At 40.5% G+C, this 23048-nt stretch overlaps 1 protein-coding gene across 1 annotated transcript in view; it reads left to right on the forward strand.

The window, feature by feature from the left end:
• LOC143292300 (chitinase-3-like protein 2) overlaps positions 1–23048 on the forward strand; it is a 32849-nt gene that overhangs the window by 6396 nt on the left and 3405 nt on the right. Inside the window, exons 2-7 of the mRNA XM_076602488.1 lie at positions 11464–11665; positions 12868–13105; positions 14686–14804; positions 16955–17078; positions 18690–19043; positions 21347–21469. Coding sequence (XP_076458603.1) covers positions 11464–11665; positions 12868–13105; positions 14686–14804; positions 16955–17078; positions 18690–19043; positions 21347–21469 — 1160 coding nt within the window. The remainder of the gene's footprint in view (positions 1–11463; positions 11666–12867; positions 13106–14685; positions 14805–16954; positions 17079–18689; positions 19044–21346; positions 21470–23048) is intronic.

Consider the following 23048-nt stretch of genomic DNA (forward strand, 5'->3'; position numbering starts at 1 on the left):
CGTGCGTGGGAGCTTTGTGTAGTGATTTCGTGGATGAGATGTGGACGTTCACTATGTGGTGAGGTGACTGGACGCATGGGGACGTTGTTACAGAAATTTTTACTCGTGATTATGATTTTTATGTGAAATGTTTCTTTTTGTTACGTTATCATGTGACGTGCCTTAAGTATTTTTGTGTTTCAATTAAAGGCGCAATAGAAATAAATCATTGTCATTATATATTTCTTCATCTTCTTCGTATCATGATATTATTATTATTATCATTATTATTGTTTCCCGAGCTCACCAGTTTCTTCACAGTATCAATAATGCCAGACCCGCACTTTATTACACAATCATATATTTAGTTCAACAGCCATTTTCTTTTCTTTTGTTAATTCATTTAATAAGGCCTACTATATGGCTTGAAACTGTCATGCAGTGATAAATTTCTCTCCACTCAGGTTTGATAGGGTACCTGACATGGGTGGGAAAGGTTGAAACGGCGCAGGAGAGGATTGGGCCCCGCCTTCCTGTGCCGACCCTTAGACACAGTGGACATGAATTCACTGCCCCGATGGCCGTAAACGGCTCTGGGACATTTAACCTACGGTAAGCCAGATAAAGCTCAATCAGATCAACGCATCACCCTAGTTCTCTGTTGATTTACCTGGTAGTAAGACCAATTTATGCTTAAGCACCAGCCGCCGTGGCGAAGTGGTTAGCGTTGCGGACTGACGGCTGGGAGGACGCGGGTTCGAATCCCAGTGGAGGTGGGTTTTTCGGCCCACAGTCTAGATCCGCGATTAAGCCTTAATTGTCGTTAGTAGGAGGCTTAGCAGGTGGTGTCGTAAGTACGTTAAATCAAAACCGGCACCACTGAACACTACCGAAGTGACTCAGCTATAGTGGTATGTGGCCTCCTGTATCGATGGTTCCCTGCGGACTGCCGACACCTGGAATGTGACGGACGAACCCGGGTGTGACCGTGTATTGGGGGAATCTAAATGAGCGGCGTGAGAGTAATGCCATTGAAACGGTGCAGATGATGGGGCAGCAACCAAAAAAAAAAAAAAAGCTTAAGGGTTTCATATTTGGTGTTTCTTCACGTTTGGGACAGTTGTTTTTCGAATATTGTTGATCGAGGAATGTCATTTCCTTTTGTTTTCTCCAGAAGACAGCCTCCAAATGTCGGCCAATACTTCCTGCAAGTAACCTATACTATTTCCTTTCGTGTTCGGGTGAATTTGATCTTTGGCGATTTTCGCTGGAGGTTGGAATGCCCCGGGAAAGAGACGCAGTCAGTGCCGTGCAGTTTGGTGAAGGACAGGGCGTTTAACAGCTCCACTTTGTGTTTGAGGTCACTGGATCTCGTTGCTGCTGTTTTGCTGAAACTTTTTTTTGTTTTTGTTTGTTTTTTACGATCACCTGTTACCAGCAAACTTTTGGGGTGGAGGGTTGATTCAGTGGGTTTCTTTGGGGAGAAAAAGAAAAGGATTTGATAGATTTTAGATTAGAAAATATTTTCTCTTCTGTTTGGACTGTAGTGGAGTTGGAATTGGTGGGTCCGCAGAGCGTCTTTTATAGGGATATTATAATTATAGGGATAGGTAGTATGTCCTATGAATATCGCAGGTTAATGGGTGATATGATTGAGACATATAATATTCTGCATGGACATTATGATAAGAGCACTACACAAAACCTTTTCACTCTAAAGAACAGTAATCATACCAGGGGACACCCACTAAAACTAATGAAGACATTCACCAAATCAAATCTTTTCACACTTTTCTACTAACAGGGTTGTTAATTTCTGGAATAATCTGCCCTGTAACATTGTCACTGCATGAACACTTAACAGTTTTAAGAATTTATTAGATAAACACTGGAAGGATTATGGATTCCAAGTTAATTTTCCATAGGAAGCTAGCCATAACATTAGTAGGCTACTTGCGCACGCTTATATAAAGTAAAAATAATAATGATAATAATAAGTCCTAACTGATCAGGCAAAAGGCTGATAAAGCCTAAAAGCCGATATGTCATGATATTTCTGACACCATGCAGTTCCTCCTGGTGTTTGAATTGCTGAAGGTCAGCGAGGGACGAGGCTACATTTTCCAATGCGCTTTCGAGGTTCCACAAGACAGACGGCACTGTTTGGCGTCATGACATCAACAGCTGTTCCGTAAATTTCTGATTATGATGTCATGTGTCCTTGCGTCATTTTCAAGCTCAATGGCTGTTTCCTTGGTGGGTATCTTTTCAGCTATGATTTTATCACAAAAATGTTAGTGCACAGTTTGCACAGACTGAGGATTTTGTGGAAATGCATGTCCGGTAGGATGGGAGGTTTGTAGATGAATAATGGATTTTTTTTTTTTTAACAATCATACTAGACTCTAGATCTACATCTCCACGGGCCTAGCGTTCTTCAAGCTTTTCCCCACACAATAAGCCTTTTACTGTTTTAGGGTTTAGTTTATTTATTGTTGATCATCCTTTTCATTACTCGCTTGATTTGTTGTTGCACCATCGTTTCTATCATTTATGTTCTCACTGACAACGAAAATTGTCGGGTTCTCGTGTCCAGCAAATCGCATTGCTGTATCTTCTTCTTCTTCTTCTTCTTCTTCTCCTTCCTGCAATGTCCATCAGCCGTTAGTCCGGCTATTATTGACATGTGGGGAAGTGCGTAGCGTGGAGAGGGAGAGAGAAGAAAGGAGGGGAAATAATATTGGCCCTAACGGCTGAGGCGCAACTGCATGCGGAGCTGCACTCAGGTATCGGTATCGTTTATATACACGCTGCTCTTGAAAACCTTGAAACAGCCTCAGTCTACCCTCCTTTCCCCCACCCCTGCTGCTTTTTACCCCGGGGTCAGTCTGAGCTAGCCTTGAATGACCCCCGGGTTCATTTGAGGCTAGTCAAGATAGGCCCCTACCCCCTACTCCACTCGATTTGGAAATTACCCCCCTACTCGCCTATCGTCGGTCAGAGACTAAGCTGTTAGCGCTACTACGCGTTTAATCAAGCTATTGAACATGGAATGGGGGTCGTTCTGGGCTAGCCTTCATTGCCGCCATCCCTCATCCCTCTCCCTTCCACTACGAATTTACGGATGCAAAGACCTACTGTTGTAATATCCGGTAATGAATTTCCTCTCTTCTAATAGGCAAAATGGCAAAAAGAAATGAATGAAAATAAAAAGACAGATAAGTCCAGTGTGTCAGAAACAGTTAGAGGAATCTCAAGGTAATCCATGTTCCCCAGCTCCATGTTTCCCTAAATTTACGTTTTCTAGATCTTTGTTCCCCCATGTCTGTCCCTCTAGATTAATGTTCCTCTAAGTCACCAGCCGCCGTGGTGAAGTGGTTAGCGTCGCGGACTGACGGCTGGGAGGACGCGGGTTCGAATCACAGCGGAGGTGGGTTTTTGGGCCCGTGACCGGCTCCTACCCAGAGTTGAGTGTACTGTGGGCTTAAATGGGGAGACTGGTACCACACAGTCGAGTGTCATCCACTTCAAGGATGCGTCTTTGGGTGTGTTTCTCTGATTACTTGACCAACACTGCAAGTGTCTGTATCTCTCGGGCCTGGTTAACGCCGGGATATCATTATGACAGGAAGCGTAGAGTACAGCCTTGTGACGCAGTCCCAAACCAAAAGGGACCTCCTCAGCATCATCGTCATCGTCATCGTCATCTTCCTCCTCCATCATCATCAATATAGACAAAACAGTCTCAGACTCTGTGGCCTTTCATGCACTGCTCTCATGGTGACCTCAGTTTCGATGCCCTTCCACTTCTGTGCTTGTGGTGAGTCGTGTCAATGTCTTCAGTGTCGGCAGATTCATGGGGCCTGTTGTTTGAGGGACGTGGTGGCGGTCTCCACTCTGGGAGGGACGCTCAATCAGTCTGGATCCGCAACTGAGCCATTATTGTCGTTAGTAGAGGGCTTAGCAGATTGTGTCCAAAGTACGTTAAATCAGAACAGGCACCACTGAACACCACCGAAGAGACTCGGCATCAGCGCAGGGTCTCCTCTGGTGTGTTGCCTCCTGGCGACCTAACATCGATGGTTCCCTGCGAACTGCCAACGCTGGAACTGTGACGGACGAACCCGGGTGTGGCCGTGTATGGGGGAATCTAAGTGAGCTGCGTGGGAGTAATGCCACCGAAATGGTGCAGATGATGGGGCAGCAAAAAAAAAAGAAAAGAAAAAAGTTCCCCTAAGTCAATGGCCACTGCTGACCAGTGTTGACCACAACCCCAAAGGGTTCAGATTGTGTTATTTTGTTACGTGTTTGCATTGTGATGTTTTGGCGGGTTTAATATGATCGCTGCCCGACAACTGTGCTTAAAGTGCACCGTTTCATTCCATTATGAAAAGTCAATATTCCTAAAGAAATCATTACATTTTAGCACATAAACAACGTTGAAAAAGCAAATGGCATCGTGTAACTAAATACACTGAAATATTGAAAGATAACATTGTGAGAGACAGACAGACGAAGTCGGAAAGGTTGTCAGTTTGGAAATGTGTCATGCGACGGTGTCGGCAATCCTTCCATTAGCTATGAACGATATGGATTTGTGAAATCATCTAGACATTGGTGGAAGTGAAGAAAGTTTGAAATATTTGCCCACAGCAAAATAACACTGTGCAAGGCTATGTGCATGTCCAGATTGCACAAACAGCAGTAATTCTTTTCCAAGGGCAATAAATTGATATTGAATATTGAATAGAAGACCCTCGGTCTTCTTTCTCTTACTTTTGCTGTTGTTGTTTTTGTTGTCGTTCTTCTCCCGCTTGTTCTTTATCTTAATTATCTGCCTCTTCTTCTTCATGGTGTGGTGTTTTAACTGTTCCAGAATACGCGTGGAACAAAAGTGAAACTGGCCTTATGTCTGAACAGCCTTCTGTTGTTTGCGTGTCTTGTGGGAACCGAAGGTAAACCAACCGGTCTGCTTGTTTGCTGATTCGACACTAACATATTTCGTGTTAATCCCCCCCCCCCTGCCCCCCCCCCGCCCCCCCCCCCTCTCTCTCTCTCTCTCTCTCTCTCTCTCTCTCTCTCTGTGTGGAATTGTGTGTACGCGTGCGCGCGTGTGTGCATACTGGGGGAGGGGGAAGTGGAGATGGCATTAGGGTGTTTGGATGCATGTGTGTGGTGTGCATGTTTGCGGGTTTATATTATGTGAATATCAGTGTACACTACGGCTGTGTGTGTGTGTGTGTTGTATGTGCGCGTGTGTGTATGTGACTGAGTGAGTGAGTGTGTGTGTATGTGTGTTTCAGTTCAATTCAGTTTGATGCATCTTTATTTTATTTGCCAAAATCTTTGTTTATTTGTGAATACACGATAATGGTTTGGGTTTTTTTCTCGGTGGTTGTATACTGCTTATTTGTTTCATGTTGTATGAAGTGAATGTCATACAGTTAATGTATCAGCTCCTTTGTCGTTTTAATGCAAAATATGTAAACGCGTTTCTTTGTTTGTCCGATTATTCATTTTCCTAAATCTCCTTTCTATTCTTTTTTTCGTTTTCCTTGCAGTCATTTTGTTCTTTTCTTCTTTTCTTCTTTCTTTCAATTTTGAAGTATGTGAGCTGATTAAAAACGGTCACTCACCGGGGTTGAAAACAGTCAGAACAACCGACTGACTGACGGACACATTAGCTTTTATTCATTAACAGCTCATTGATTACAAATGATAGCCAACCCATATACATTGTTTCTTTGAAATTCTACTACTACTACTACTACTAGTACAACTACTACTGATATATATATATATATATATATTTGTATGTGTGTGTGTAAAATCTCTCACACTAGACGCACCTTTACCATTTCTCACTCACCCCACATAATTTGTTTGTCAAACAAAATTGCAGTTTCGTTTCATGCAGGTTGCAAATTATGTTTAGAGCCACCATCAAATATCAATCAATACAATATTTGGAAGAATTCGAAGACGATTTCTTTTAAATTCCGGTACTGTCGAATTTGAACAGCCCAGGTTGGATGCTCTACACTGTTAACACGGAAACAAACCACGGATATTAAAATGAATGATAACAACATACCAAACACTGTTGTTCTTAGTGAGTCAAGCCATTGGTTTCCATCAGCTTGACAATATACATTGCCAACAGTTACAGTACTTGCTTTGTTGTTAAAAATCTCTTGCTCCCTATCTCGATATATATATATATATATATAGAGAGAGAGAGAGAGAGAGAGAGAGAGAGAGAGAACGAATTTTTATTTCACGACAGTAGTGGGGAAAGCATAGCTGCTTTTTTTACATCCAGCCCTCAAAGGCAAAGAAGAAAAGCGGGAAAACAACAACAAACAAAGCTAAACAAAAACAAAGCAAAGGCAACACACACACACAGACACACACACACACACACACACACACACACACACACACACACACACACACACACACACACGAAAATAAAAGGCATAAATGAAAGCATGTACATAACCTAATCAAGTACGACACAACGATAGACTATCGTTGAAAAGATCAAATTATAAAGGAAGAAAAAGGATAGATAGATAGATAGACAGAGCTGGGACATGGGAAGTGAATTTATTTTAAGTGAACATTATTTTCATAATATATCAGTGATATTGAAACATGATTTGTGCATTTTAGGATAAAGAGGTGTCAAGTTTGAGAGATTTAGGTATATGTGTAAATTAGATTTGAATAATTGAAACTTTAACTCGGTTTGCAAAGTTTCTGGCATAACCACCGCCCTGAATATGCAAGGCTTGATTTACATGTAACGATCATAGTAAGTGGAAGATTTATGTGAATGTCGATAATTATTGCAACTAAACATATCTGCCAGATAGGATGGATCCTTGCCATGAAGGATTTTGTGCATGAACAGTCCTTTATTGTATGATAGTTTAGGCTTAGGTGGAAGGATACCTATTTGTTTGTAATCAGTTTCTGTCAGTGTTAAAGATTTGTCAATAGTTAGTTTTTTCGGCTCTTTTGTGGATGCTAATCAATGGATTTAGTAAATTATTGCTTGCTGAATCCCAAAGAGTGGAAGCGTAGTCAATATTGGATTGAATTTATAAGAATAATTTTCTAGCGTGTTTGGAAAGGAAATTTTCATTGTTTTCAACTTATATAACCTCGAAGCAATTGTTTTGGTTACACAGTGTATGTGTTATTGTCGATTGTTATTCCCAGAACATTGTGATTAGCAACTTCTTGAATTTTTAGGTCAGCAGTGTAAAAGACAGGTAAATTTTCAATTAGTTTTTGACGTTTTTGCCCAGTGGTTATCATCGTAAATTTGATTTTATTAGAAAGAAGAGCCATATGGTTAAATTCAGTCTAGTTAACAAGAAGGTTAATGTTTTCTTGCGTTGTAAGATAAACCTGGTGAGCATTAATATCACTTGTATCTAACATTTAGCAGTGTGTTTTAATGAAGGTAGATCATTTATGTATATGGAAAATAATAGAGGGCCAAGGACTGAACCTTGTGGGACACCAAATTTGTTGAAAAGAAAAATAGACGTTTCTGTATTGAAATATACTATTTATTATCTGTTTGAAAGAAAGTATGAAATTAGTAACAATGGGCAGTATGACAATCTGCAATGTGATTGTTTCTTAAGGAGGAGGTAATGATTATTAACATCAAAAGCTTTTGCGAAATCTACAAAAAGAACGCCAGCAAATTGTTTAATGTTTATATTTGGATACCATTTATCTATTAAATTTGTAAGAGCTGTGTAAGAAGATTGATTATTTTCTGAATCCTGATTGGTTTAAGTGTATAAGATCATATTTGTTTAAATGAGAGAGAGGGCACTTATTAATGTGTTGTTCCAGTGACTTTGAAAGTACCGATAAAATCGAAATGGGTTTATAATTAGATGGATCAGCATTGTGTCCTGATTTATATAAGGTATGATTTTTTTTTATTCTTTAAGAGCACTATGGAAACAGTTTTTATCAAGACAGGGATCACTTAAAGTAATTACTGGTGCTGACAATCTTAAAATTCTTCCGTCGGTTCCACGGCTGGCTGGCTGTTTTAGTTGTCTAAGAGATGTGAAAACGCTTTGAACATTTGTAGCACCAATGTCTAGTTCTGAGTGGATATTGTTTCCCTGACAGTACTTCTGCACCTCTTCTAGCTTATTGTCGATTGATATATCATTCTGGATCATTTGATTTGCCACTGCAGTGAAAGTAGAATGTATCAGTTGAAATGTATAATAGTCGAATTTGAAACAGAATGATTATTTTTATTTGTCAGCCTATGAATAGCTTTCCAAATTGTTTTGCTGTCTTTCTTTTTATTAATTAGATTAAGAAAATATTTCTTTTTCTCGGCTCGTATGAGAGATGTCACTTTTTTTCCTTGTTCGTTTTTTTGTTGTTGTTGTTGTTTTTAGATCTCTGCGGAGGCCATTTTTTTAACAAGTAATCTCTTTGACATATTTCATTTTGTTTTTCTTTTGTCAGCCAGTGGGTTTTTATCTTCTGCTTAACTCTTTTGATTTGGAGAGAGAGAGAGAGGGGGAGAGATTGATTCATCTTATGGTTATAGTGCATGTTAATTCTGTTTATTTTCCTCTATATGCATTCAGTGCAATCAAATTATCATATCTTCATATTAGCTGTTCGTTGTTGTTATTGTTTCTCTCTCTCTCTACACATATATATATATATGTGTGTGTGTGTGTGTGTGTGTGTGTACATGAACACACACACACACACACACACACACACACACATATATATATATATATATATATATATATATATATTTGTATTTCTTTTTATCACAACAGATTTCTCTGTGTGAAATTCGGGCTGCTCTCCCCAGAGAGAGTGCATTGCTACACTACAGCGCCACCCATTTTTGACTCACTTGTGTAAACTTAATTTACTGTTATATTTATATTTTTATTCTCAAAACTTGACACTTTGATATGATATTCTGACACAACAACAAGAGCAGTCATTTTTATCATTTTTTGTTGTTGTTCAAACAGGAACTTCTTTTGCTAAGCATGGAAGTTATATTTATTTTGCATGTCTTTGGTGAAGATAGTAAAAAGGGGAAATTAATCTGTAATTAATGCTAGGGGGCTTAATTTGCTTTAAACTGATCTTTCTCATCTTAAAAATTACATTTTGAAATTATACTCAATACATAAAAAGCTTGTGTGTTTTACTCTGTGTACAGGGCTTTCACTATGTTCATTTGCCCAAGCGGTCTTTATCGGAAAATACTAAAACCAATACGACGAGTGGACTTTATAGATCTATTGGCTGAGCCTTGAAGGTCATGGGCACAAATCAATTGCGTACACATATTTATACATATTCAAAGCGCGTGCTCATGTTCTTTGCGAACGCGAACAACGCCATTTTGTTTCAAGTTGTTGACCTGCCCGTTCAAACCTACATTCAATGGACAATACATGATAACATGTGATGGAACGTTGGAGAAGGAGACCGTTAAATATTTATTCAGAGAAAGATTTGTGAACGCCTCATCACTTACTGGATTATGCCCCAAACTGCCATAAAAATATCAACAAAATATATCGGAATTCACAGTTAAAAATAATAAACCATGAGAGTTAATACCCTTGAATTGATGAAACGTAAAAAATTCCAGTCTTGACTTTTCTCAAAATGAAGTCCTTTTCACTTCATACGACGTTTAGAAGTACTTGTACTTGGCTCTACATGTTATTAGTTTAACCAAATACTCAATTTTCATATCAACTTTAAAACTATAAAACTAGAATGAACATAAAAGAGAAATTGAATCGACCGTGTCAACCGGGTGTAACTAAACTTGTACATCTATATAGATCCAGAGAAAACGGCTAAGTGTTGCAGTGTAATTGCGGCGATAGCCACGTCTCCTTTACCGCGGACTTAAAAAGAATTTTTAATTGCCCTTAGAGATTTTTTGAATGCCCAAGACACACCAGAATAATATGATTTAAACAGCGTTCTCACTGTGAATACCACAATCGATTTATCACCCTTTAAAAAAGCATGTTTAGATATTATATTTTTGAATGTCAGTTAAGGAGCCACGATAGTGTAATGGGTAAGACAGTTTCTTCTCACCCGGACACGCGGGGTTCGAATCTGCCGTTAGGACTTTTTTTTTCTTTTTCTTTTAACCCAAAGCTTTATAATAACAAATACAGAACACATTTTAACGATTAGATTTTTTTTAAAGTATATCACAAGTGAGTCTTGAAGGCCTTGCCTCTCTTGTTTTGTATTTTTTCCTGCATGCATTTTTATTTTTCCTATCGAAGTGGATTTTTCCTAAGAATTTTGCCAGGAACAACCCTTTTGTTGACGTGGGTTCTTTTACGTGCGCTAAGTGCATGCTGCACACGGGACCTCGGTTTATCGTCTCATCCGAATGACTAGCGTCCAGACCACCATTCAAGATCTAGTGGAGGGGGGGAGAATATCAGCGGCTGAGCCGTGTTCGAACCAGCGCGCTCAGATTCTCTCGCTTCATAGGCGGACGCGTTACCTCTAGACCATCACTCCGCATATATATGTATACTATATATATACATATATAATTTTTTTTCTTTTCTTTTTTGAAACATACGTTTAAGGCCTAGAGTCAGTTTGGTAGTCATACAAAGCCACGTTCACAAACAGAGGTACCTTCAGAACCAATGTTCCTTAATGATAATATGAAAATTAAAGTTAACATGATAAATTACAAACATTGGATTGTTAAAGGTATTTACTGTATTGTACATTTTTTTGATAAGTGCTAGTGATGGGACTTTCCTTATAAGAGACGAGTTTAACAGGAAATATGGAATGAATGTACATTTTATTGCAGTTAATAGCTGCAAAATATCTGTCACAAAATACATACAACACACAAAGTTGAGTATGCCAGACAACTTTACACATGACACTCCCAGTGTGTTGAAAATAATATATTCGGTTCCAAAAGGAACTAGATAATTCTATGACATTCTTACATCAAACAACAGACTTCCAAATTCTTGTCCAAAATGGTGTGAGAAATTGGAAACAGAAATTTCATGGAAAAGTGCATTTTTATAAAATCGGTATAATTCAAGATATCAAATATATACATATATATGCTAGGGTGGGGTGTTAAATCTGTTCTATTTCATTTTTTCATGTCCATTTATTTATTTGTTTACTTATTTAATCATGGTCCTTTTTTTCATATTTCTTTTTTTTTAATATTTAGTTATCTATTAATTATTATGTAATAAAGTAGAAACACCCTTGCAAATTAACTGTTGCTGTAGTACTTAATGGTGCACTTCATATACAGTGATATGTATGAACTGTACAAAATACTGATGATGCTGATGTTTCATTAGTATGAGAAATATAACCGTCAATACATGGGGCAAAAAAAAAAAAGAGAAAAAAAACTGTCTGTTTGCACAGGCCGGGATTTCCTCAGGTCATGTTACTTCGTCAACTGGGCCTACGGGAGGACTTCGCCCTTCACTCGCTTCGATGTGGAACACATTGACCCATATGTCTGCACTCATCTCATCTACGCTTTTGCCAAAATTGACCCGAACCAAGCGCGAATCGTGCCAACTGATCCCACACAGGACTTACCCTCCAAGGGAAAGAGGGGACGGTGAGAAGGGGCGACAGGGAGAGAAGATTAAGGGAGGGGGACGAGGGATCGAAATGAAACAGCGTTTGGAGTAAATGGGGTATGAAAGGAATCATGAGGGAATGGGGAAGAGGAGGGGGGAGGGGGCATACACCACAGCAGCAAGTGTACAGTCTGACTTTTAAGAAGCGAAAGCCGATTGATTGTAAATTTCCGATGATTGGTTGATAGGGTTAGGGGAGGGGCTTATGACGGTAACGGGAAATGTTATTAAAGAAGGGTGGGGTGATTATGAAAGGGATTCCAGAGACAGATGGGGAAATAAAAAGAAAGAGGGATAAAGGAAGAGGAAAAAGAGAGGAGAGGGTGGTAGAAAAGGCATGAAGGAGACAGAAAAAAAGAGAGAAGAAAACAGGCAGAGAGACAGGGAGGGCGGAACTGATGTTTTATTTATATTCTGTCAGTATTCGTTTTTTTCGCTCTGGTCTTTGTGTCTGTGGGCAAACAGATGTTTGTCTGTCCGGCTGCCCATCCCCTGTCTGTCTATTGGTTTGTCTGTTCATCCATTCATTTGTCTGTCACAGTCGGTGAATTGACCTTGAAATCCTCAAATATATATTCTCTTGGAGATAATGAATGCTTCTGGAAATGATGAAGAATATCATATTTACCTGACTAACAGCTGAATTGTGTTGGCTGAAGTAGTGGCGTGAGCAGCATTGGCTTGAAGTTGTGTACCTTGTGTGTGGAGAGAGTTGCCAGTCTGTTGGTTATTTGATCTCCTGGCCCATTGTTCATTTATTTCAGGTTGAAAAAACCACCAGGGCAACCATGTGTTTGTTCTGTATTGTCCGTGTGTTCTGTGTGGCTTGTTCAGGATTGAAGAGGCTATGCCAGTCTTGAATGAAAGCTAATTTGTGTTTGCACATTTCTTCTGTCATTGCTGCTGTGCGCATGTCAAATGATCGGTATATGAGCAAGCCCGGGGCTTCCTTTTTTTTGGGGGGTGTGTGGGGGGCGTGGGGGGGGTATGGGTTTGTTCCAATGTACCTTTTGTTTACCTGTGTGCTGGCTGATTTGGTGGCGTGAGCAGCATTGCCTTGAAGTTGTGTACCTTGTGTGTGGAGAGAGTTGCCACTCTTTGCTGTTCGTTGGTTACCAGATTAACGTTTTGCTGAAGTCTTAAAAAAACAAAACTCGCATTCTATCTCCTTGTGTTATAGGTTCGTTACATTCAACGAATTGAAGAAAACCTACAAGCATTTAAAAACGATCCTTTCCGTTGGAGGAGAGTATGCCCAAGAAAGCCAATTTACCTCCGTCAACAAGGACCAAAGTACTTTGCAAACATTCACACAGACCACCGTGCAATTTCTCCGAAGATGGGGCTTCGATGGTTTGGACATTGACTGGGAATTCCCCCATCATGGAACCAAAGCTACGTTTGTTCGTATTCTAAAGGTAAACATGGATAACCACACTTAATTTTGCAAAATTACTATAAAAGACAGTAATTTTCAGAAAAATGGTGATGACTGTCTTTCTTCTTCCTATCTTTTTCTTTGTGCCTTTCTTTTCTTTTTGTTTTTTGTTTTCTTCTGTATAACAGCACTTGTTTCCGAATTTGTCAATTTCAGAAGGCCCAGCAAATGTTAGCTTTTAAGTCCCTTCTCCATAGACCTTTCTGAATCAGACAAGGTCCTAGTGTGAAAGGCCAGTCCATGTCGAGTAAATCCTTTCACACACATTAATTTTGTAAACGTATGCCATCTTACTTCTCCTTATTATTCTCCTTACTTTTACTTATGAATATGACATCCGGTACGTTCATATATAAAAATGATAAATGATTTCATCAGAAAATGTAGATAGAGTGATGGATGCTGGGTATAGACAGATGTCAGCATTCTCATAAAGAAAGACATACAAGTATTGTTCAGTCCGATTCTTTGGCCTTTACTTTATTGCCATGGGCAAAATGACATTACCGGGCATATGAGTCAAGTTTGTAACAAGATATAACATCGGTTTTTTGCTCAGACGTCTTTCCAAGTGCATACACGCACGCAAAGAAAACACCCCTGTCCCCAACGACAGAACACCAACCCTCCAGCCTCACACCCTTCCCACCCTCCTTCCGCACCCTCCACCGCCCTCCATCAACAGAAGGGTAGGGAAGAGTTGTGGGAAGAGAGCTGCACTTTCCTCTGATCGTCGTTGACCACCGCACCCTGTCACGACCTTCACACAAAAATGACAACTGTTTTAAACAGATGTGTGAAGAAAAGACCGGGATACGGGTGAACAACACGAAAATGATGTTGGGTAATGAACAGACAAACAAAAGGAATGAAGCAAGGAAAGAAGAAAAGGGAAGAAAGTAAGAAAAGAAATGAAACGAATACTGAAAAAGAAAAGAAAGTACACTGATGCATTCATCCAGTCAATATGGTTAAGTGAAAACCGCAAGTGTTCAAAAAGAATGCACACATTTATGCATTACAAAACAGAATCATCCACATACATAGAAACAAACATACACGCGCGCGCACACACACACACACACACACACACACACACACACACACACACACACACAGATAGGTTGATATTAGATATATGGATAATAGTAATTGACAGATAAAGGTGCAAAGCATAAATCAAGATCTAGCAAATCTTATAATGTGACCCTTTATTCTAGCTCACAGTACAAAATATTGTAAACATCGATGAAATAGTAGCTGCAATCGTAGTAGTTGCTGAAGTGATTGTACATGAGATCTGCAGAGCGCGTATCAAAAGAGGACTTCAATCAAAGCTGCTCGGGAATATTGGAGGGTGGGAATGGTATTGAAATAAAACCGCCTCTTAGATTGACTGTTTTTGAACGCTGCATTATGAAACCCACACCATTGTGATTTCGGGGTTTTGAAAGTTACATGAACATAAGTTTGTTGTATTTTCAAATAGTTACTGACAGTTACAGTCATTGTTACAAGCGTGAGGCGATGAAGATCAGTGTGAAATGCTGTGGTGTTCAGGCGCTCCATACTGCTTTTGAGGCTAACCGGACCAATGGAGAACGTCTGATACTGACAGCGGCATTGGCAGCTGGAAGACATAACATCGATTCCGGCTACGATGTGAAAGCCCTCGCCAAGTGGGTACCCTTGTTTATCCCACCTGTACCAGGTAACATTTTACCGTCAGGTAACATGTCAGCGGCACTACAAGTGACAGTTAGCTCACAAGGTGTCTACTTCACTCATTTGATAGTTGGGCCTGTTGGTACCCATCATAATATTTTGTCGTCAGAATTATGTCCAAAGGTACTGAGCTTTTTACTACCCTTTCTCCTGTTCCTTCCTACGTTATGGGTTTTGATTTTGTGATTTTAAAAAAAATCGAAAATTAATACGTCACTAGACTGACTGGAATCTGTTGCATGCTGATGATCCTTCCGCAACTGCTGATACTACTGCTATTGACGGGAGGGTGTCAGAATGGCTAGGACGCTTATTTGCCAATAGACTACCAGTACAGTGTCCGTGAGTGTCTGGGTTCGAATCCTATACTTTCTCCAAAGTTTGGCTGGAAAATTGAACTGAACATCTTCTCATTCAAAATGAGACGATAAACCGAGTTCTCGTGTGCAGCACGCACTTGGCGCATTGAAAAAGAACTCATGACAACATTAGTGTTTTCCTCTTAACAACAGAATTTTGCGTTGGGTTATGTCGCTGGTCGGCATCTGCCTAGCAGATGTGATGTAGCTTATATGGATTTGTCCGAGCGCAGTGACTTCTCCATGAGAAACTGAAACTGACGCTACTGCTGCTATTATCATTATTGTTTGTTATTTGGTTGTTGTATTTGTATACTTTTGTGGGCATAAGATGCCAGATTCATTCGTTTAGATAAAAGTGGGCCATTACTTCATGACATTTTACCCCGCCGTGTAGGCAGCCATATACGTTTTCGGGATTGTCATTTTTTTTGTGTATCTTCTAAGTATTGTCGTTTTTTTCATCGTCGTCGTCGCCATCATTGTTGTCGTTATTATCATTACTAGTACCATTATTATTGTTGTTGTTGTTATCGTTGTTATCACTTGTAGTAAGTATAATAGCAGTGGCAACAGCAGCAGCAGTACTAGTAATAGTATCACCATCAAGGAGTGATGGCCTAGAGGTAACGCGTCCGCTTAGGAAGCGACAGAATCTGAGCCCGCTGGTTCGAATCACGGCTCAGCCGCCGATATGTTCTCCTCCTCCACTAGACCTTGAGTGGTGGTCTGGACGCTAGTCATTCGGATGAGACGATAAACGGAGGTCCCGTGTGCAGCACGCACTTAGTGTGCGTAAAAGAACCCACGTCAACAAAAGGGTTGTTCCTGGCAAAATTCTGTAGAAAAATCCACTTCAATCCCCTTCACTGCTAGTACCTTTTGCAATAGCCTATGCCGAGAAAATAAACCTCGTAAACACCCAACTGCATCTTGAATCAGCTGAGCTTGTCTGTGTTCATTTTCGTCAAGCAACCCCACCTCCCACCCCCGTCCATGTCAAAATCGGCATCTTCGGCATCAACTTCATGCAGTTCTGTCTCATTCAGTCCACAGTCTTCATCTCTACTATTTGCATCGTGAAATATTTCTTTCATAATACTTGTGCAAGTGTTGGGGTTTGTCTGCGTTCAGCCATGGCTTTGCAAACACAACTTGAGCTTCGTACAAACTTGCAAAACTTTCGCCATAAATATGACAGTGAGGTGAATATATTTACCTCATGGAACCCAGGAGATGAAGAGCTCTCAGGGGAGCTAGTTTAATGGTTAGCAGACTGTATTTTCTGCAGTACAGGACTCGAAACATAAAACGTTGTAACATGACGTACGGCGTACGTCAATACAGCGTTGGTGAGCGACATTTCATGATGTACACTGTACGTCAACAGCACAGTCAAGAGGATAGGAAAAACAAATAAAACTGCACGCAGGAAAACATACACAAAAAAAATGGGTGGCGCTGTAGTGTAGCGACACGCTGCCCCTGGGGGAGAGCAGCCCGAATTTCACACAGAGAAATCTGTTGTGATAAAAAAATTTTAAAAAATACAAAATACAAATCATAATCATAATACTATTAGTAGTAGTAGTAGTAGCAGTCTTATCATATATTGATATCAATATCATTATCATGATAATTATGTGCACGAGCACGTATGAGTTTGCGTGTGTGTGTGTGTGTGTGTGTGTGTGTGTGTGTGTGTGTGTGTGCGTGCGTGTGTGAGTGTGTGTGTGTGTGTGCAGGTACTTGGACCTAGCCAACCTGATGACTTATGACTATCACGGGTCATGGAACTTCGCAACTGGCTTTGACAGTCCTCTTTACTCCAGAAAGTCCACCCCAAGCATCAACCAGGAGCTCAGCGTGGTAGTTATGCCTCCATCTCCGCCACTGTCTGTCCTTCTATCCTCACTGTCTCTCAGTCTCTGTCTGTCTGTCTGTCTGTCTATCTGTCTGTCTGTCTCTTTCTATCTCTCTTCATCTATCTGTCTGTCTCATTTTGTCCCTCTGTATTCTTATCCGTCTCTTCCGTTTTCTTCCCACCTGATCCCTTTCCCTCATCCTCTGCCTTTCCGTCTTTCTGTCTCCCCCCCCCCCCCCCTCCTCTCTCTCCCTATTCATCGGAAGTGCATTATTATTCTTTTGATTTCTGTTTTGCTTTTTAAGTACTTTTTGAGCTCCCCTTTTCTGTTTTTTTTTTTTGGTTTATATATTTTGGTTTTGGTTTTCATTTTTTTTACTGATTTTTTTTAAGACATTAATTACAGTTCTATACATTGATACTTTTCAAAGACATGTATATATTTGTTTTTTGTGGGAGGTGGTTGGGGGGGGGGGGTGCGGGGGGTTCTAAGTTGTTCTTTTGAAATGATCACTTTATTTGTTTCTCAATCTCTTGAGTTAGGATTATGATCTCATCAAGTTGATGGTGTTTTTCTTTCTTTCTTTCTTTTATTGTTGTTGCCTTTCCCTCCATCTCCTTCTTCATTTTCTTGTATTTCTTTTTCTTTCTACTCCGTTTGATCTTTTTTCTTTCTTTCTTTTTTGCTGTGAGGGCATCGTGAAGAAAACCTCAGTGAAATTATTTGAGTTGGAGTTCTCTGTATCTCTGTCTGTCTTTGTCTGTCTCTGTCTCCCTCTCCCTGTCTCTGTCTTTCGCATCGCTCTCTATCTCTCATGCCCATGTTACATACTAAAATACTTGTTATATGATAATTTACACTGTATTTCTTTATGTTGTTAAAAATTTGGAGTCACATGACAGAAACAGGACTATGTCAGTTGGCCCTTTTAAGCAAATAACAGAAAAGTATAAGCGTCCAAGTATCTCTTATTTCTCATTGGTACTTGACTCCAGATCGGTATCTCTTGAGTGGTTTTTGTTTGTTTGCTTGCTTTTTGTTGTTGTCGTTTTTCCTATCGTTCCTGTCCTACTTTGTTTTCACCATTATTGTTGGTACTAGAGCTGTACAGCTAATGTCATTAAACCTTCCAGTGTTCAGTGTTTTCTCTCTCTCTCTCTCTCTCTCTCTGTGTGTGTGTGTGTGTGTGTGTGTGTGTGTGTGTGTGTTTATTTTCGTCATGTTTGTTTGTTTGTAATTCATGATTCGTTTCCTTACGTTGATTCGCTTTTTACCAATGTTAGCAGTATAAGTGGTATTAATATGTTCCTTGCAAAACAGTTACCATGGTTTTCTGTTTCTTTATCCATCCAATGGCCGCTTCAGTGGCATGGTCTTTCGTTGTGTTGATGTGAATTACCGTGATTTGTGAATGATAGGTGTAGTATGGTTATGGTGGCAATTATAATGATGACGACTATTGTGATGATGATGGCAATGGCGGCATTGATGACGACGATTATGATGGTGATGAAGTTGTGGTGTTGGTGACCACGACAGAAACGGAGACTGATAAAAACGAACGTTTCTCTAAGCAAGAACAAAATCCCCAATTATCGATGTCTTCCATTGTCAGAACTGGACGGTGCACTACTACATCTCTGAGGGTATACCGGCCAACAAGATCCTGGTGGGGGTGACGGCGGCGGGCACCCGCTACAAGCTGACGGACACCTCGAAAACCGGCGTGGGGGCGCCCAGCGTTAATAACTGGCGTCCGGAGTCCCGACTGTGGAAGCTGCATGCTCGCTATGCTTATCCAGAGGTAGGGGCGCAGCTTATGAAACGACAGCCAGGGTTGGGTTTTTTTTGTTTTTGTTTTTTTTTTGTTTTTTTCTTTTCTTTTTTGGGGTGTAGCTGCTTTTGTTTTTGTTTGGTGTTGTTATATTTGGGGACAAGGGTCTTGTTTTCTTTTTCTTTTTTTTCTTTTTCCTAATGTTAAAAAGGTCTCATAGCCTTCTACGGTCATCGGGGCAGTGAATTCATATCCACGGTGTCTCGGGCTCGGCAGAGGAAGGCGGGGCCCTATCCTCTCCCTTCTGTTCAAACCTTCCGCAACCGAAGTTAGGTGGTACCCATTCACACCTTGGTGGAATGAGGAAAATCGGAGTAACGTCCCTTTCCCTTGAACATCGATCACTGGTGAACACTGGATCAGAAGTCCAGCGCCAAATAAATTTTTCCTTCGTTTTTGTACGAAGGTGAAATCCCTTGAAACATAATTGATAATTATGTTGTTCTGCTGACAGAAATGAAGGGGGCTCTTGAAATAGTGATACTTATCCATACTTATCTGTTGATCTGAATGGAGACTGTTGGTGGCGTTGGTTATACTCATCTAAATATCATTGGGCTTCGTTTATTTCAGAGACTTTGTTTGGCTTATTCAAAGGGGAGGGCTCCTGTGTCGATGGTGTTTAATTTGTCTCGCTTGTGAAAAGGTAGGAGACCCTGTATTTGTCATGGATTTTTTTGTTTCCATTTGTACGAACTTTTGAATTTGTGAGGTTTTCTTATGCATGTCCAACTGTAGGGGCTCTTGAATCTATCATTGTTATTCATTTCCAAAGTTGGGAGCCCTTGTGTAAGTAATATGCTCATCCATGGTGTGAACTGTTCATGGATGAGGTTTCTTGTAATAACTTTGTATGGTTTTTGTTTCAGTTTTTGACTCACTTGTGTAAACTTGTGCTAACATTTTTATCGGCTACGAGAAGCTGCATACGGATCAAGGCGACAGGGTGGTAGGTATGAATAAGACCAATAAGGTCATTCCCTTAATGATGATATAATAACCAGGATGAAAGGTTAAAGCTCAAGGTCGTTATTTGGCAAAATGGAAAAGGCTTGACAAAGACCTATCTTACATCCAATTCTAATCAAACGTGGTCTTGTGACTGGTTATACGTACAGCATGATCCCTGAAATTTAAAATTAGAGATACAAGGTCAAGGTCGCAACCTGCCACATGATATTGATGGGAAATGTCACTGCTTAAAAGAGAGGATGTCTTCTATATAATCTTCAGCAAACTTGGTACATTCACTGCTGTTGGTAAAAAAAGGGGGGTCAAGGTCACCATATGACCAAATGAGGAAAAAATGTAAAAGCATTATAGAACTTTGGTTTTTCCGCCCAGTTTTTAATCAGCTTAGTGTCCATATTGTGATTTGTTTTGGCCAGAACATCAATGCTTTGTAAATCTATCGGTCAAAAGTCAAAGTGGTATTAGAGTTTCTTTTTGCCAGATTATCTGCTTTTAAGTTTATGGGGTTTTTTCCCCTATTATTACAGTACGTATCACAAGTGAGACTTGAAGACCTTGCCTCTCTTGTTCTTTTTGTTTACTTTTTCACTTCCTCAAAGGGAGGAAGTCACAGTTCTGCTGCTGCTTTCTGTCCAGGGTGAGGTTTCCCGTAACGGGTGCACTGCCTTGTTCTGGTAATGCCGGTGTCGTTTTCCTCCCCAGAGAGAGGAAGCAGAGAAGAGGAAAGAGGGCTCTTGTGCCGTGATGATGTTGCGCTTGAACAGAGAATTTCTTTTCCTGTGTATTTTCTATCTTTCTGTTTCTTTCCCTGGGGATTTTCTTTCTTTTATCCAGATATTTCCTTCCTCAATACATTTTTTTCCCTTTCTTCCCTTTCTTCTTCTTTTCCTGACACCCATACTCGCGTGTTTATTCAAAGTAATTTGTCATGATGTGGTGTTGCCCATTGTTGTTTTAGTTTGGTTGGTATTTCTTTTCAGTTTGTTTTGTTGTTTTTCTGTCATGAAATCGTGTTGCCATTCTTATGTCTGTATGGACAAAGGTGTTCGTTTAAACATCAAATGTTTGTCCATAGGAGGGGTTTTGGTTTTCGTATTATAATCATACATGTCAAGAATATCTTTGCAGGCTTGAATAAATAGTCAAAATTTGTTTCCCAGAGAGGTATTTAGAGAAGGCTACAGACACACACACACACACACACACAGACCATGGAGGTGGAGAAGAATGGGAGAGGGACAGTCTCGATTGAGCGTGTGTGTGTGTGCGTGTGTGTGTTTGCGTCCGTATGTGTGCGTGCGTGCGTGCCCAATCGAAGGGAAACAACTTTAGCCAACAACCCAAATTCTTAAAATGAAAGGCATGAATTGAGTATCTCCGCTAACAATGTCATTCTCTTTCCTACCTTACCTTCAGCAAATCTGTTATTCGGGTAATTGTTAGAGTGTGTGTCTTGATATTTGCAGATATGCCAAATTCTTCAAAGAACCGACACCAAACATGTGTTTGACAAAGAACAACAGGTGCCTTATTTGTACTTCAGTAATGAATGGTGTGGCTATGACGATGTGCAAAGTGTAAAGATAAAGGTAATTAAGCCGGTTTTTCTGGTGATGGCATGTGTGTGTGTTGTGTGTGTGTGTGTGTGTGAAAGAAAGAGAGAGAGGAGAGAGAGAGAGAGAGAGATGCATGTGCAAATAATATCATTTGTTGGAACGACTGAGAGAAAGATAGACTATGGGGAAGAGAAGAAAATCTGCCTGTGTCTTTGTTGGTGTGAGTTACGTGCAAGCATGTACGTGTATGTGTGTGTCTGCGTGCGCGTGTCTGTGTTTGCCCATGTCTGCGTGTGTATTAGCTAATGTTCCAGAGTGTGTGTCCAAATTAATGTCTTTGTGGGCTTGTCTGACTGTGTTGGTTTCACACTAAAAATGCTACAGTAAAAACACTCGAAGGAATAATACTAGATATTTAAGCCAAACATGACTCGACAGAAACCATTTAACTCACTCAGTACGGCCAGTCCTCTCTTCTCCTCTACACAGACCTCTCGGATGTCCAGTGGGTGTCTGAATGACCCAACCTTTAGCTTCCGTCGTCAGAATTGTGTTATTCTTTGTCAACATTCACGTCTTCAGTATAAGAGCCTTCCGCTTGCAATATTTGATGATGGTAATTGGGGTGAAACGCTGTTAACGTCGTCTCTTTCGCCGTTCGTATGGAAAGAGTTAAAAAGATCATTATCAACATACATGAAATTATCAGAGGCATTAAAATATGCATACTGTGAAACCTCACAAAGTTTTCTTTGTGTGTGTGTGTGTTTGTTTTGTTGTGTTTTTTTTCACCTACAAAACACTGTCAGGAGCCGTATGTGTAAGGTTTTGTACAGACTGACAAGTGACAGGTCCTGTTTGATTTTATAATTATTATATCCTGATGGGTTTACGTGCATGTGATTCATGTTAAAACTCACTGCCCACTGTTTCATTCTGTTTGCTTCCATCTTTGCTGTTTTTCTGTATATAATTACTACAACCTGTGTCTGTTTACTAAAGATTTGCCAGTGGTCATGTTAAAATGATGGTGGTGGTGGTGGCGGTGTGTGTGTGTGTGTGTGTGTGAATATATCTACAGTGTGTGTGTTTGTACAAGATGGGGCCTGGATATGTATGTGTTTCGATGGAGCGTAGGGCCTGGTTGTTATGAGACAACAAACATGTATCTCAGTGTGCGCGTGTATGTGTGTGTGCACGCGCGCGGGCGTGACTGTGTGTCGATGTATGTGTCACAGTGTGTGCACGTATGACAGTGTGTTTGCCCCTGTGTATATATGTGTGACAGTGTAGTGTGTGTGTGTGTGTGTGTGTGTGTGTGTGCGTGTGCGCGCACTTGGTTATCAAAGCATACATGTGGCTGCATGGTTGCGCCTGGGAAGGAAGTGGGTGTGGGGTGGTTGTCGCAAGCACGGAACATGTGTTCAAACCTGAGGCTGTTGATGCGTGCGCACTTGCGAATGGATACTTGAATGCGCGTGTATCAATCGTCAAACACCCAAAACCTAAAAACCCACGAATAACTACACATCGCGCGCGCGCGCGCACACACACACACACACTCACTGCCCTGCCCTTGCAACTTCCCCCCTCGCCCCCCCCCCCCCTCCAC

Source organism: Babylonia areolata, chromosome 18, assembly GCF_041734735.1.
Source record: "Babylonia areolata isolate BAREFJ2019XMU chromosome 18, ASM4173473v1, whole genome shotgun sequence".
NCBI lineage: Eukaryota > Metazoa > Mollusca > Gastropoda > Neogastropoda > Buccinidae > Babylonia > Babylonia areolata.